Consider the following 12499-nt stretch of genomic DNA (forward strand, 5'->3'; position numbering starts at 1 on the left):
AAGGACGCATACTTTGCCGGGTACGATCACTTCATAAGGCGAACAGACTAACTTATAAGGAAATGTTCACGTCAGACTCAAACGCGGGCGAAATAACCGTTGACATGGTGTCAGTTCACACCAATAGAGACTATCAAGCCAGAAAGTTGCGACATATGAAATTTGACAGGGGAGTCTTAACGTAGAACGACACTTGAAGAACCTTTTGATGATTAAGATAATTAATTTGGGTGGTACAAATATCAGCCATGTCTACCGAACGTATGGTGTACACTGTGCATACTCATTATTGACGATTGAATTCTAGTCTGGGCAAACATTCAGTTGCCACAGATAAAATTGGAAATTACGCATAACATGTGCTGTGTTGACAAGTTGAAATGTGAAAAGGAGCAGTCATTTTCCTATTAGCGGGAAAATACTGTAAAAAATGAAAAGTTGCAGCTAATACAATTTCAAAAGGGGAATTGGTCACTATATAAGAAAAAAATAAAAAAATATTCAAACAAGACCGCCAGGGTTGAGCGAGATAGAGAGAGAGAGAGAGAGAGAGAGAGAGAGAGAGAGAGAGAGAGAGAGAGAGAATTACCCGGGAAGGTGTTTAGTCATGCCTTTGACTTTAATCACAGCAACCCCAATATTAACCTGTTTATTAACATGTATTGCCATTGATACGACATATATTGTCGAGCTAGTCACTTGTATAAAGAAGAACAGGAAAACAATGTTTTCGGCATGGAGAATCTTGCATTAGTTTGATTTTTTATTTGTGAATCACTAGGCTCTGTGACATACGAAACCTATCAGTAGTCCAGTGACCGGGATCGAGATTCGAAAAGGCAAATAAAAAGTATGCAACCAAGTTTACAATGTAAAGCTTAATAGCTCAAACAATTGACATGTGATATTAAAGTCCCTAATTTTACTAATAACAAAAACCTCCCGGAGATATTGAAAATTCGTAAAATTCTACGTCCACACGCTCTGCGGCCATCAGTCGGGCAATTCAAATTGATTTCCACAAGCCATTCTAATTCGCTTGGCCGTTGCAGGACAGTCCAACTGAAAATCATCCTCTGCAAGTCAGTCTTTCCGAGGTGATCGGATGGCTTCCTTCGTGGCAAAGTACACAGATGCTGCTAGTAGTAGTGGTGGTTCCCCGATGCCCTGTGAAACAGATCATTCCAAGTACGCATTTACTTAATATATATTACATCATGCAGTAAAATTACACAGCAAGTAAATTGATCATCTGGAAATACATGTTGAACGGCGGGATATATCGATTAACGAATCGAGGACTTTGACTGTTCCTAGAAATTAGTTTGTATACAACTTTCATTTCATTTCCAGCTTTCAAGAATGCACATATAGCCATAATGCCCTGATACACTGTTAATCGATCAGCAGGTCACTTGAATTGATTTTTCAATATTTGAATTTTATTAAGAAGAACTGGAAAATTAACAGTTTCAGCAAAGCGGAAACTTTGCAATAGTTTAGAATCTTTCACTTTACGATCAAGGCACGCATTGCAATATGAAACCTTTCAGTTGCCCAGTATTGAAGATGGAAATACAGAACGTACATACAACATTACCTAACTAAGTCAATATTGTTAGAAATCAAAGTGATACGATAAAATGATGGTTTCATAATCTCGATAATATCGAATAAAGCACAATATTTGATAAAAAATCAAATAAAATCTCCGAGAAATATCGAGAATCCGAACTCTACCATTTCATCTCAACAATACCACAGACAAATAGAGAGACTAGCAACGGGTATTGTTCAAGGCGTGAAGCTGTGACGTAACCCATCCATGTTCGCCTCGCCTCAGGTAGCTCTCGCCATCTTTTCCGAAGAGTGCCGATCATGCATCCTTCTGTAATTTTCGGATTTTCGCCAATTGTTAAGCGAAAGTATGTTCGGCAAAGTTTGTGTTGTTGTTGTCGTGTGGTGCTGAGCGGAATTGGCGTGCTGGCGAAAACGGGAGTGTTTTGAGCTTCAGGAAAGTGAGTTTTACCATTTTAAAAATTCCTCTCATATTCTTATGAATATATAATGAGTGTGTTTGAACCAAATTGGAAAGTCTTTTACTGTCCTGTTTTACTCAATGGTTTACGGTCAGTCATACCATCTTTTACACGTACATCAAGGAAAGGACATGTTTATGAATTGACGAAACTGCTGGCGTGTTAGGTTTTGATTGGCATGAAGCAGTGTTTCTGGCCTGAGAGCTCACAAAGTAACTATGGTTGCTACGCGACTGGCAGCACGATACCATCTCGTCGTATTTTTCGCATAATCTCGTGCAATTATCAACCACAAACAAAGTCTCCAAAAAGTTTAACACCTTTGAAGCTCATTTTAATATGATAAGGCCATAGTCTACCGAGACGATCCTGGAACAAAAGGTATTCCGCGTTGCTAGTCTGTTTCTCTATTTGTCTGTGACAATACCAACAAATTTTCTTGACGCTTCATTACATTTCATGAAAACTGCCAGCTGGCCTAACCCTGCACCATCGTTCTTTTCACCATTTCGGAAAAAAGTGTTTGTAATACACTGTTTAAATGTCTCTCGCGTCTTATTTTCAACGAGTAGGATGCCACAAGGAATGTGGATTGTTTGCTCCCTTCAAATTTGATAACGCACTGTGCTTTTATCCTCATTGACGTCATGTACATACCTGAAAATTTTGCTGGTCGGTCAGTTTAGGACGAAGACAATTTCATATGAGACTGATTAATCACGGGGAAGTTTTCTACTTCAATAACTACTTGATTAATTGTTTGTTAGCTTCTTTGTTTGTTTTAGTCCTTATACCTTCACCTCAACAAAAAAACCTAGTCAATATATCAGTCATTTTTATGTTCTTGTAATTAGCTATTTCATACTCAAGCTATTTGAACTGGCAAATGGGTGGATAAGCGGATACATAAAGTATTTCGCATAATAATGGTAAGCCAGGTTGACGATAACCCTGTAATTAAGAATGGAGTACGTCATCTAGATATATCCAAGGAAAACCCTTTTAGTTACATTCAAGCAGCTGTGACATCCACTAACCTCAATCCTGCCTTTCAATTATTTGACTACATAGTTCACGATCATCCTAGGATAAAATTTCAACACGGCACAGTTAGTATGTTAACCTTTCCGAATAAAGTCTCACATCAGGGTATTAAATTAATAAAAGTTCAAGAGAGCGCTACATTAACAACAACAACAACAACAACAACAACAACAACAACAACAACAACAACAACAATTACATTCCCATCTTTCATGTGCAGATCAAAATTTGATATATACTATTTGTGATGTGCTAATATTTGGTGATGACAAATTGGCGATAAATTGGGTTGATGCGGGTCCATAAGTTCAAGTCGTCAGTCGGACAATTTAAATTGATTTCCACAAGCCATTCTAATTCTCTTGGCTGTTGCAGGACAGTCCAACTGAAAAGCATCAACTGCAAGTCCAGAGTCTTTCCGAGCTGAACGGATGGCTTCCTTTGTGGCAAAGTATACAGATGCTGCTAGTAGTAGTGGCGGTTCCCCGATGCCCTGTGAAATAGATCATTCCAAGTACGCATTTACTTAATATATATTACATCATGCAGTAAAATTACACAGCAAGTAAATTGATCATCTGGAAAAACATGTTGAACGGCGGGACATATCGATTAACGAATCGAGGACTTTGACTTTTCCTAGGAAATTAGTTTGTGTACAAGTTTCATTTCATTTTCAGCTTTCAAGGTCTTGGAAATATTCTATTCATGACTTTATACATGTGTAATAGGAGGTTATTATTCAAATATAAAGGATGCACGAAGACAGCGCATATAGCGTCGGGTGATGTGCGACGCCAGTGACCAAGTGCATCCTTTGCGGTATTTTCGTAATAACTTTATTGTTAGACATTTTTGGACGTCAAATGTGCCGATTAGTTGATACGTTTTTCTTGCAATGTCTGCCATTTGATGCCTAGGTATTGAGTGCTTATGACACTTAGTGCGATTACATTTACAGAACGCAAGACCTGCATTCCGACAATCGTAAAATGGATCCCTTGAAACTATTCAAAAGTGAAAGCGCAGAGGCATTTGCGAAATCCGCTGCGCTTGAACCGCCTGGAAGTAGTAGATGTTACACAACTCCTGTTCATTTTCTTTTACCGAATGCAAAAACCTATGATTCTCGATAGTAACTCATGCCGGTACGGTTATATTTCTTAATCATATTCTGACATTTTACTTTCTGTTTGTTAACCTAAAACAAGTTTTCGAAGTTTGGTGACTGGTTTAGCTAATTATGTATAAACATCATTAAATCCGATGAAATAAAAAAACAAAACAAAACAAAACAACAAGTTAACAATATACACACAAAACAAGGAACAAACAAACAAGCAGAATTTACAAAATTACCTTGGAGGAGAACACCGCCTTTGGATTCTCCGAATTTTCCAAGAGATGAATGTTGAACTCTCTTGGAATGTGTTGTACGCGCGGTATGTCGTACATGCCAGGACCACAGGTCAGCAATTCGCCTTTGTCAGACCAAATGAGTTCTTCTCTCATGAACAGACCATAGCCTTGCAAGAAAGCTCCTTGGACCTATAAACAGCAGCAAGAGATGTGCGCCATCAACTACAGCTGCTCCTACACTGAAATAGGGGCTATAGCTATACTAAAATGTTGATTTGGTAAAGTTTGCGTTCACAAGTATGCGTAGTCAATAGACTTCAGCAAAAACGGCAAATTGCACTCGAAGACTAAAATTTGATCTATTGATGATAAAGGTCAGGCATTTTCCGTGTGTTGTTAAGAGGTACCCTGTCAAATAACTGCGCCCTCATGATTAATATTAATAATATGCAGCAGTAATCTAAATGGCCATATTATAGAAATAACGGGCGACCCTTGACCATTAACGATTATTTATGGGCAAGTGCTAGAGGAAAGCCAAAAAATTAACGGGCGAGGCTTGCCGAGACCGTTTATTTTGGCTTTCCTCTCGCCCGCGCCCTTAAATAAACTTAAATGGCCAGGGAAGAGTCTGATATTCCATTATATTATCAACGAACCAATGCAAACCGTCAAAATTAACGAAAAGTTCCCATGCGAAAGACAACGGTGTCCAATAACTTGTCAGTGAGCGCGACGCACTGTTTGCGCGCTGTAAAAATTTTGGAAACCCGGAGATTTTTTTGGTAAAATGTGTCTAAACTTGGCCCACAAATGCTCCATTTTAATGTGAATAAACCATTATTGTGTATTTGTGGTCAGTCACGTGATTCAGCTCGACCAAGTAAAATGCGACCGACAGGGCATGGTAATATAATATTTGATAACACGCTGCAACTTTTCAAAATATATTACCCTTCAAGATATCGTGTCGTATGTTGCCATCTACGCTCAAGCTTTAGCACATGATTTGAGAGACACTGATCTAGCATATCCTCACAAGAGATGACCTTGGCTCCCTAGGGTATTATTATTGACATAATACACCTAACGTTTTTAGGATCATTGGAGTATATGTAGTTTTCTCCTTGGTATTGCACAGATCTGCCCTACCTAATGTGTACTCCTGAGCCGGATAGGTGGAGATATTATAACAACTCTGAAATTAAATGTACATTGCTAAAGAAACTATACTTTGCCGATGCAATGGTTTACCTGTCCACTATCGATAGCCGGATTAATAGACCGTCCTACATCCATAACAATGTCCGTGCGTATCAGCTGATGCTCGCCTGTCAAACAGTCAATTTCCACTTCAGAACAAGAGGCACCAAACGAGAAATATTTGTGAGACGTTCCCTCTTTGGTCTTCGTATCAAAATGAATGTCGTTGTTGTCACTTTGGGGGGGGGGGGGGGTCAAATAGAATACTGTGCAAGAAATGTAATGCTACTGAAGTGACAAGCTGGATTGGTGGAGATATAATAAGAACTGTGCAATTATATGTATATTGCTAAAGAAACTATACTTTGCCGATGCAATGGTTTACCTGTCCACTATCGATAGCCGGATTAATAGACCGTCCTACATCCATAACAATGTCCGTGCGTATCAGCTGATGCTCGCCTGTCAAACAGTCAATTTCCACTTCAGAACAAGCAGCACCGAACGAGAAGTATTTGTGAGGCTTCCCCTTTTTGGTCTTCGGATCAAAATGAATGTCGTTGTTGTCGCTTGGAGGGGGAATCAAATAGAATAATGGTGTAAGAAAAGTAGAGCTAATAAAGTGACAAGGTGGCTGTACCGAAAAAAATGGAATTTACTTGAAGAGGAACCGAGCAGGCAGAAATAATGATTTTTTTATTCAATACTCTGCTATTGATAAGACACAACCAATTTGAATAGTAGATATATGATTGCCGTTATGGGCGACAAAACATAACTGAGGTTATCATAAAGCACTTTGAAAATCATTGTGATGACTGAATTAGACATTCATTGAGTCAGACAAAAAATCAGAAACGACGAAACCAGGAAATTTTAAAAGCAAGAATCGTGATTTTTGTTTTGAATATGTGGCTTTCATGTCAATGTTCATAGTTCTTCATAGTAATCCTCTGGCTCACTTCTCAAACGTAAAGTGCACAACGTTTTATACATTCTTCAAATTTATTTTTGTTATCATTAAGTAACCAAAATAGATTATACACCTTACCCGTAGTAACCAACGGCTGAGAGACTCACAAAATCTGAATATGCTGACATCACCTGAATTGAGAAGGATCACATTTCATTCAAGCTGTACAGTGAACACAACGACATATCACCTGGTCACGAAGGCTGTGGCATTTGTTTTATTACCCCGAGAGCTGATGCGTTAACAGAAACCAGTTACTATTTCATGAGCCCTTGGTCCGATCAAAATGACAATAGCCTTACCGTGAAGCATGCGGACGGCCAGGAGCGGTAATAAAAAGTTGCTACAACCGATAACGAGATAAGGACTTAAAATAGGTGTTTGATGTCACTTCACATACTAATGTAAATATCGCTCTTCCTGTCAAAGGCTCGTCGGTCTGAACAACCGCCATCGCTTCAAAGCTCGGGACGATACTCAGCGCCTTGTTATATGAACGGCCAACAATCAATAAAATGGAGTCTGAACAAATATCATATGACGCCACATTTTTCCGAGTAGGATTGCATTTCAAATACACAGTTTCTTGTCACCTGACAAGCTCTGGCGAATCAAGGCACAGAATGAACATGTGATGTGTTATATTTCGATGCAAGGTGTAACAAAAAATGCACGAAACCGTAGCAAGACATTTTCGCGGAGAAAATACAGTGGGATGGATAGGCACAACTCATACATTTTCCATCCACCCGTTGATTGTGAAGGGTTTATCTTTTGACCTTCATGGTTCAGCATTTTACTAGTTAACCACTTAGGATGGGATAAGGATAGGGTAAGTGTCCGACGTGTAATGTTCATGGGCTACTTTCACTGAACCAGATATCGACGAAAAGTGCACTGCTTTCTCAAACGTACGTCGGCAAAGGGATATCTCAATCGCAATGAATATCCGACATTATCGAATGCCTTAATGCTTACTTAGCATTCCATTTTTGCCCATGTCCAATGTAAAATGGATGCTTCTCGTCGAATTATACGTACGAGAGCAATTTTCGAGAGAAAAAACAGAGGTTAAACGTACCCAATCCTCCCATGTACCATTGGGGTTTGTTTCCATATATGGTTGCAGTCTTCTTTTGATTTTCTCGCAAGCACTCTAAATCAACCGAAATAACCATTGATAATTAAAATCACTTTTCCTTGCGAATAACCTCATATCCTGTCGACACTGAAATCTTGTATGAATATAAATTAGAAAGCTTTGTGTGTATTTTCAAAGTCTGTACAGCGTGACGATGCAGGGGATAAAATCGGAATTTTATAAAAAGTACGGTTACGGTAGTAACTAGAACAAATAAGTCGTTTTTGTTAGGATGGAAGGTGACGTTCCGAGTTTATATATTACTAAAAAGAAAAAAATTATGGACGGTGCAAAAATCGGGGACCTTCCTAAAAAGTATTGTTTGCAAAAACTGAGCTCATAACCCCATAAAAGTTTATATTTGCTTAAAGCCTTGATATTGCCAAATGCAGTGCTTTGTATTTGTAACGATTGTTTGCATGGCGGATTATGCGACAGTCAATTTAAAAACCTCTGAAAATTTGTTTTAACCCCCCCCCCCCCCTGTACAAACGCTGCGGTGTTTCTTTTCGAAATTTGCACGAATGTAACAGAATGTACAAAATGAAGTCTAAAAGAGTGCATCGGATTTCTTCCATGACCCCATTTTTCTTACGGACTCGCAAAGGCTTTAGACTATAAGTCAATTTTACTTATAACGAAAACGATAATTAGAAAACGATCTATAGCTGCAAGCAACAATCGAGACACACTTTGCAAGACTGATGTAATAATAGCCTCTGATCAAGCAATTTTCAACTGGAAACACTGCAACGTTTGTACAGGGGAGGAAATTTATGAGAGGTCATCAAAATTTACTGGCATTTGACGCTTGTGTCAACAGCTATTACGTTATATAAACCTCATCATTTGCCTATACCTACACGTATGCATTTAGAAAATATATGCTATAATGGGGTTTCAAGTTTAGATTTTTTGCAGAAAATTCATGGTTTGGAAAGGCTACTTGTCACGGAACCTCAAGCTTTGCATTTTTTTTTACGATTCTGACAGCATCTATTTTCAACTTGTTTCGTCTACATATTTTACTCTTGCTCTTTATTTATCTTTCTTAACGCCCGAGAAAAAGATAGCTTAAACGACTTGTTGTTTAAATAAATTAGTGACATTTTATGTTAGTTACTTAGGATAACCAGGCTGCCAAATAACCAAACTTGTACGCTTCAATTGAAAGTTCTGCCATTAAGGTGGAGCGATGCGCACAATCATGCGCAGAGTCTTGATTTTAATCGACAAGGTACAGAAAAATGCGAGTAAGATAGGGAGAACCAGCTTGTATCCGGTAAAGTTGTGAAAAATGTAAAGTTGATTTACAATAAAATATACTAAAATTAGATTGTAAAATGTTCTTACTTTTACGGCCATGCCATTCAAATCGGTTCCTGTGCTTGCCCCGGTGAATGTTGCGTTGGGCACTGATGCTGTGCATGTATCCGAGATGTGAATACGATCTACCGGGATGTCCAAGACAGTGCTGGCGATCTGTATCATCTTAGTGTATAAACCTTGACCCATTTCAATACCACCATGACTGAGTAGAACTGAACCATCGGTGTACACGTTGACCAAGGCACCTGCCTACAACATGAACAGCGTGTTAAACATAATGTTATACAGATGGCAATTCCAGTGCGTTCATCTCAAGATTGATTACACTCTTTGCTGTTTTTTACAAATTCTTTGTCAACGTAAGATCGTCTGGATTAAGCTAGTGTGCGTCTTGCGAAAAAGAGGACTTATACTTTTCCAAAACTTTCCACAAGGAAACTGTAAGCCATTGGCTTTCGAATAAAAATCAGGGGTCAATGTGCAAAATTTGGTACCAAATCATCTACTACCTAGTACGCTTGAAATTCAAAATGGCCGCAATCCATGTATTGGTCTTATTGAAATAGGTGAAAATACATTGTTCACAACAATAAGCTGATGAAAAATTTGTTTACTTCAGAGTTTTCAAATGTTCTTCCTCCCACAACCAGTAGAGGAGAAGTATTGTAAAAAATCGAGACCTCGAATATCTATTCCTGGGGCGCATTTTACCTTAACAAATTTAAAGGACCGATAACATGAATAGCGGCATTTTTTAAACCGAAAAAGTGACCAAACAAGTGTGACATTGAAATAACAATAAGAAGAAAATTAATGATACATAAGTTAAAAAATACGCCAATTTAGTGTTTTCGGATGTTGGCCAAAGACATTAAAGAAATCTTAGCAAACTAGAAGGCATATTATTTGTATCGTATAGCTGTGGGTAAACAGCTTATCGGAGAGCTGTTATATTATTACCCTTTTCAGTAATAGAGCGCGGAGCCACTGCAGTGAACTGCAATAAAACTGCTCACACTAATTAGTTTCAGCTGTAGCCAGCTGGCAAAGTCGACAATATTGTATGTCCCATGCAGACAGTTTGTCTGGGGAAGTTGAAATAGAAAAGATTTGTACATGGACCAGTGCATGGTAATGTTACATTGTATCTTAATCATGAACACAGGGTGCCAATCGTAAACTCTCATTTACAACTCGAGCCTCAGACAGAGCCAGTTTTGCCTTTGTACAAGCAGACTTTGTGGTCTTTATCAAGTAGCCTTGTTCAACACCAAAGTGGCCACTGCTACAGCTGAAACTAATTAGTGTAAGCAGTTTTATTGCCGTTCACTGCAGTGGCTTCGCGCTCTATTACTGCAAATGGTTGTATTTAATCGAATTATAATATAATGTCCTGATTTTACATGATGCTGTTTATAGGCGGCCATGTAGGTGGTCATACTCTGGGCGAAGCCGAAGATATTATTTATACGTCAAAATTCAGCTTTGACAAGTTTACTACAAAACCATACACACATCGGTCAGTAAGTACAACAACATGATTTATAATAATTTTGTATACAATGTCATGAAAACATAGTAAAAAATAGGAGATTAAGTAGCAGAAAGTCGGGCAAATACCTATTAATATGTCTAGTCAAGGGAACTTCTAGTGGCTGTAACATTAAGTGCAATGATACGACACCCTCTGTAATATAGAAGACTCGATCGCCGGTTTGCTTGACTAGTCCTTAGGAATATCATTCAATCTTATTTATAATCACACCCTCATTACCTGGTTCAACTTCGCGGCAGGGATTCCAATGCCAAATTTGACTGGAACGACTGAAATGCCCCTCTTCCTCCACTTAATGGTTCTGTGTAAAGATCATGTGATTGACAAAATGAGTCAACAAAGTATTTGCCTCCGACAATCGAGTCGAACATTCAACAGAAACATCAGGGTAGACTGAACGTCTGTCAGTAACCGAACGATTTCAAAATGGGTTTAGGGTAGTATGCGCCTCGAAAGTGAAAGACTTAAACTTTTGCTCAAACTTTCCTTTAAGAATCTTTCAACCATTCCCTTTCAAAGTCAAGAATAAAAAATGTTGGTCACCGTGCAAACGTTTGTACTAGAGAAACAAAAACCCAAGATTACCGACATTTAAAATTCAAAATGGCCACCATTCCTGTGTTACATGTAAATCTATGAAGGAAAAATTAAATTTTCGAATTTCGAAAAAGTAAGCAGGTGAAAAGTATACCAAGGGCTTTAAAATGAACCCCCGCAAGTGGTATATCAGAAAAGGATTGTAAAAATTTGAGAGTCCGAATATCTGTCCCCGAGGTGCGTTCTACCTTAACTTTGCTAAGTATGTTATGACCAGAAAACTTAACATATATTTCTACTTTATCTATAAAAGCCCTTATCACAGATTACAGAGACTTTATATACGTACAATTATCTAAGTCAGTGCAATAAGGAAAAAATCATGCTTTTCACTGAAAACTTCGTTGGGACATTTGCGGAAAAGCATTGCATCTCATTTTGAGAGCATGACAACTTTTCCCCACACAGACTTAGACGGGGTGGCTGAGACCAATCTCTATTGAAATTGGTCTCAGCCACCCCGTCTATTAGAATTCATGAGTTTACTTTTCTTGTTTACGTACATACCTATATCAGATGGAAATCTGAGGATTTGCGATTACATCAGGTTGACAACCCCCACACGAGAGCAATGAATGTAAAAAGTGTGAAAGACGCTCCCACCTAACTATCCAAAATGTTTTTGTGTCGAGTTTGTGTTTGATTCGTTTCAAAAATGTGTTCCTACATTCTTATCCGATTGTTTGTGTTAACAAAAATGTTTGTTTCGCCTCGGATATTTGTAGGGAAGTTTGGATCAGTGTGTACGGTAATGTTTTGTTTGTGTGGGGAAAGCTTATGGCGAGACGCAGCCGGACCTATTGTGTTACAGAGTTGATAGAGTGGCCCTTTGACGCTTGCGTTTCGAAACCCGAGTGTGGTTTCTCATCAGTCGCAGTGTAGATTCTTTCCTAGTTTGTGTTTGTGAAAAATTATTTTAATGCATTTTAGTGGTCTTGCTCTTCGAGTAGCGAGGCAAGTATATTAATTTTGGTCACGTTGTGAGTCCGTTTGGTGGTTCAGTTTGTTTGTTCTATGTTTCTTTACTTCAGTAAATTTTGTTTTGAATAGTGTGTCTTTTAGAATTTTGCCGAGGTTTGTGAATTTTTAGGCAATAATTACCACTGCGGGGTACGGATTTTATATTTTCTTGATCAAGATACTTACAAGTATCATGATCGATGTGTTTGTTTCCGTACATTTTGTTTAATAGTTCGTGTACTTTGTTTACTATTTGTTCTGTGTCGTCACTGGCTAGTTGTGTATAATACTTAGTGTTG

At 38.4% G+C, this 12499-nt stretch overlaps 2 protein-coding genes across 3 annotated transcripts in view; both read right to left on the reverse strand.

The window, feature by feature from the left end:
* Window positions 1–735: 735 nt before the first annotated feature.
* Window positions 736–5827, reverse strand: LOC139140471 (xanthine dehydrogenase-like). Its single transcript, XM_070709769.1, has 3 exons — window positions 5697–5827; window positions 4443–4631; window positions 736–3576 (listed from the first exon to the last, which is right to left on the reverse strand). Exons 1-3 carry the CDS (start codon window positions 5739–5741, stop codon window positions 3400–3402), a joined length of 411 nt encoding a protein of 136 aa, XP_070565870.1. The 5' UTR covers window positions 5742–5827; the 3' UTR covers window positions 736–3399.
* A 1664-nt stretch (window positions 5828–7491) lies between these two features.
* The window catches only part of LOC139140457 (xanthine dehydrogenase/oxidase-like), a 33017-nt gene continuing 28009 nt past the window's right edge, over window positions 7492–12499 (reverse strand). Inside the window, exons 22-24 of one of the 2 annotated variants that reach the window (XM_070709757.1) lie at window positions 10863–10944; window positions 9113–9337; window positions 7492–7774 (exon numbers count right to left, since the gene is read on the reverse strand). The gene's annotated coding sequence lies outside the window, so the exon portion shown is untranslated. The remainder of the gene's footprint in view (window positions 7775–9112; window positions 9338–10862; window positions 10945–12499) is intronic. The other variant, XM_070709748.1, reaches the window with a different exon arrangement.

Source organism: Ptychodera flava, chromosome 1 (assembly GCF_041260155.1).
Source record: "Ptychodera flava strain L36383 chromosome 1, AS_Pfla_20210202, whole genome shotgun sequence".
NCBI classification, from domain to species: Eukaryota; Metazoa; Hemichordata; class Enteropneusta; family Ptychoderidae; genus Ptychodera; species Ptychodera flava.

What these genes read in the sequence shown, in the direction of transcription:
- LOC139140471 (XM_070709769.1), bottom strand. Translation starts at nt 5,741, where the DNA reads ATGGATGTAGGACGGTCTATTAATCCGGCTATCGATAGTGGACAG. An exon ending in CGGCTATCGATAGTGGACAG is followed by an intron (nt 4,632 to 5,696) that starts GTAAACCATTGC and finishes TGCTGTTTATAG; the next exon opens with GTCCAAGGAGCTTTCTTGCA. An exon ending in AGGCGGTGTTCTCCTCCAAG is followed by an intron (nt 3,577 to 4,442) that starts GTAATTTTGTAA and finishes TCTATTTCACAG; the next exon opens with GGCATCGGGGAACCGCCACT.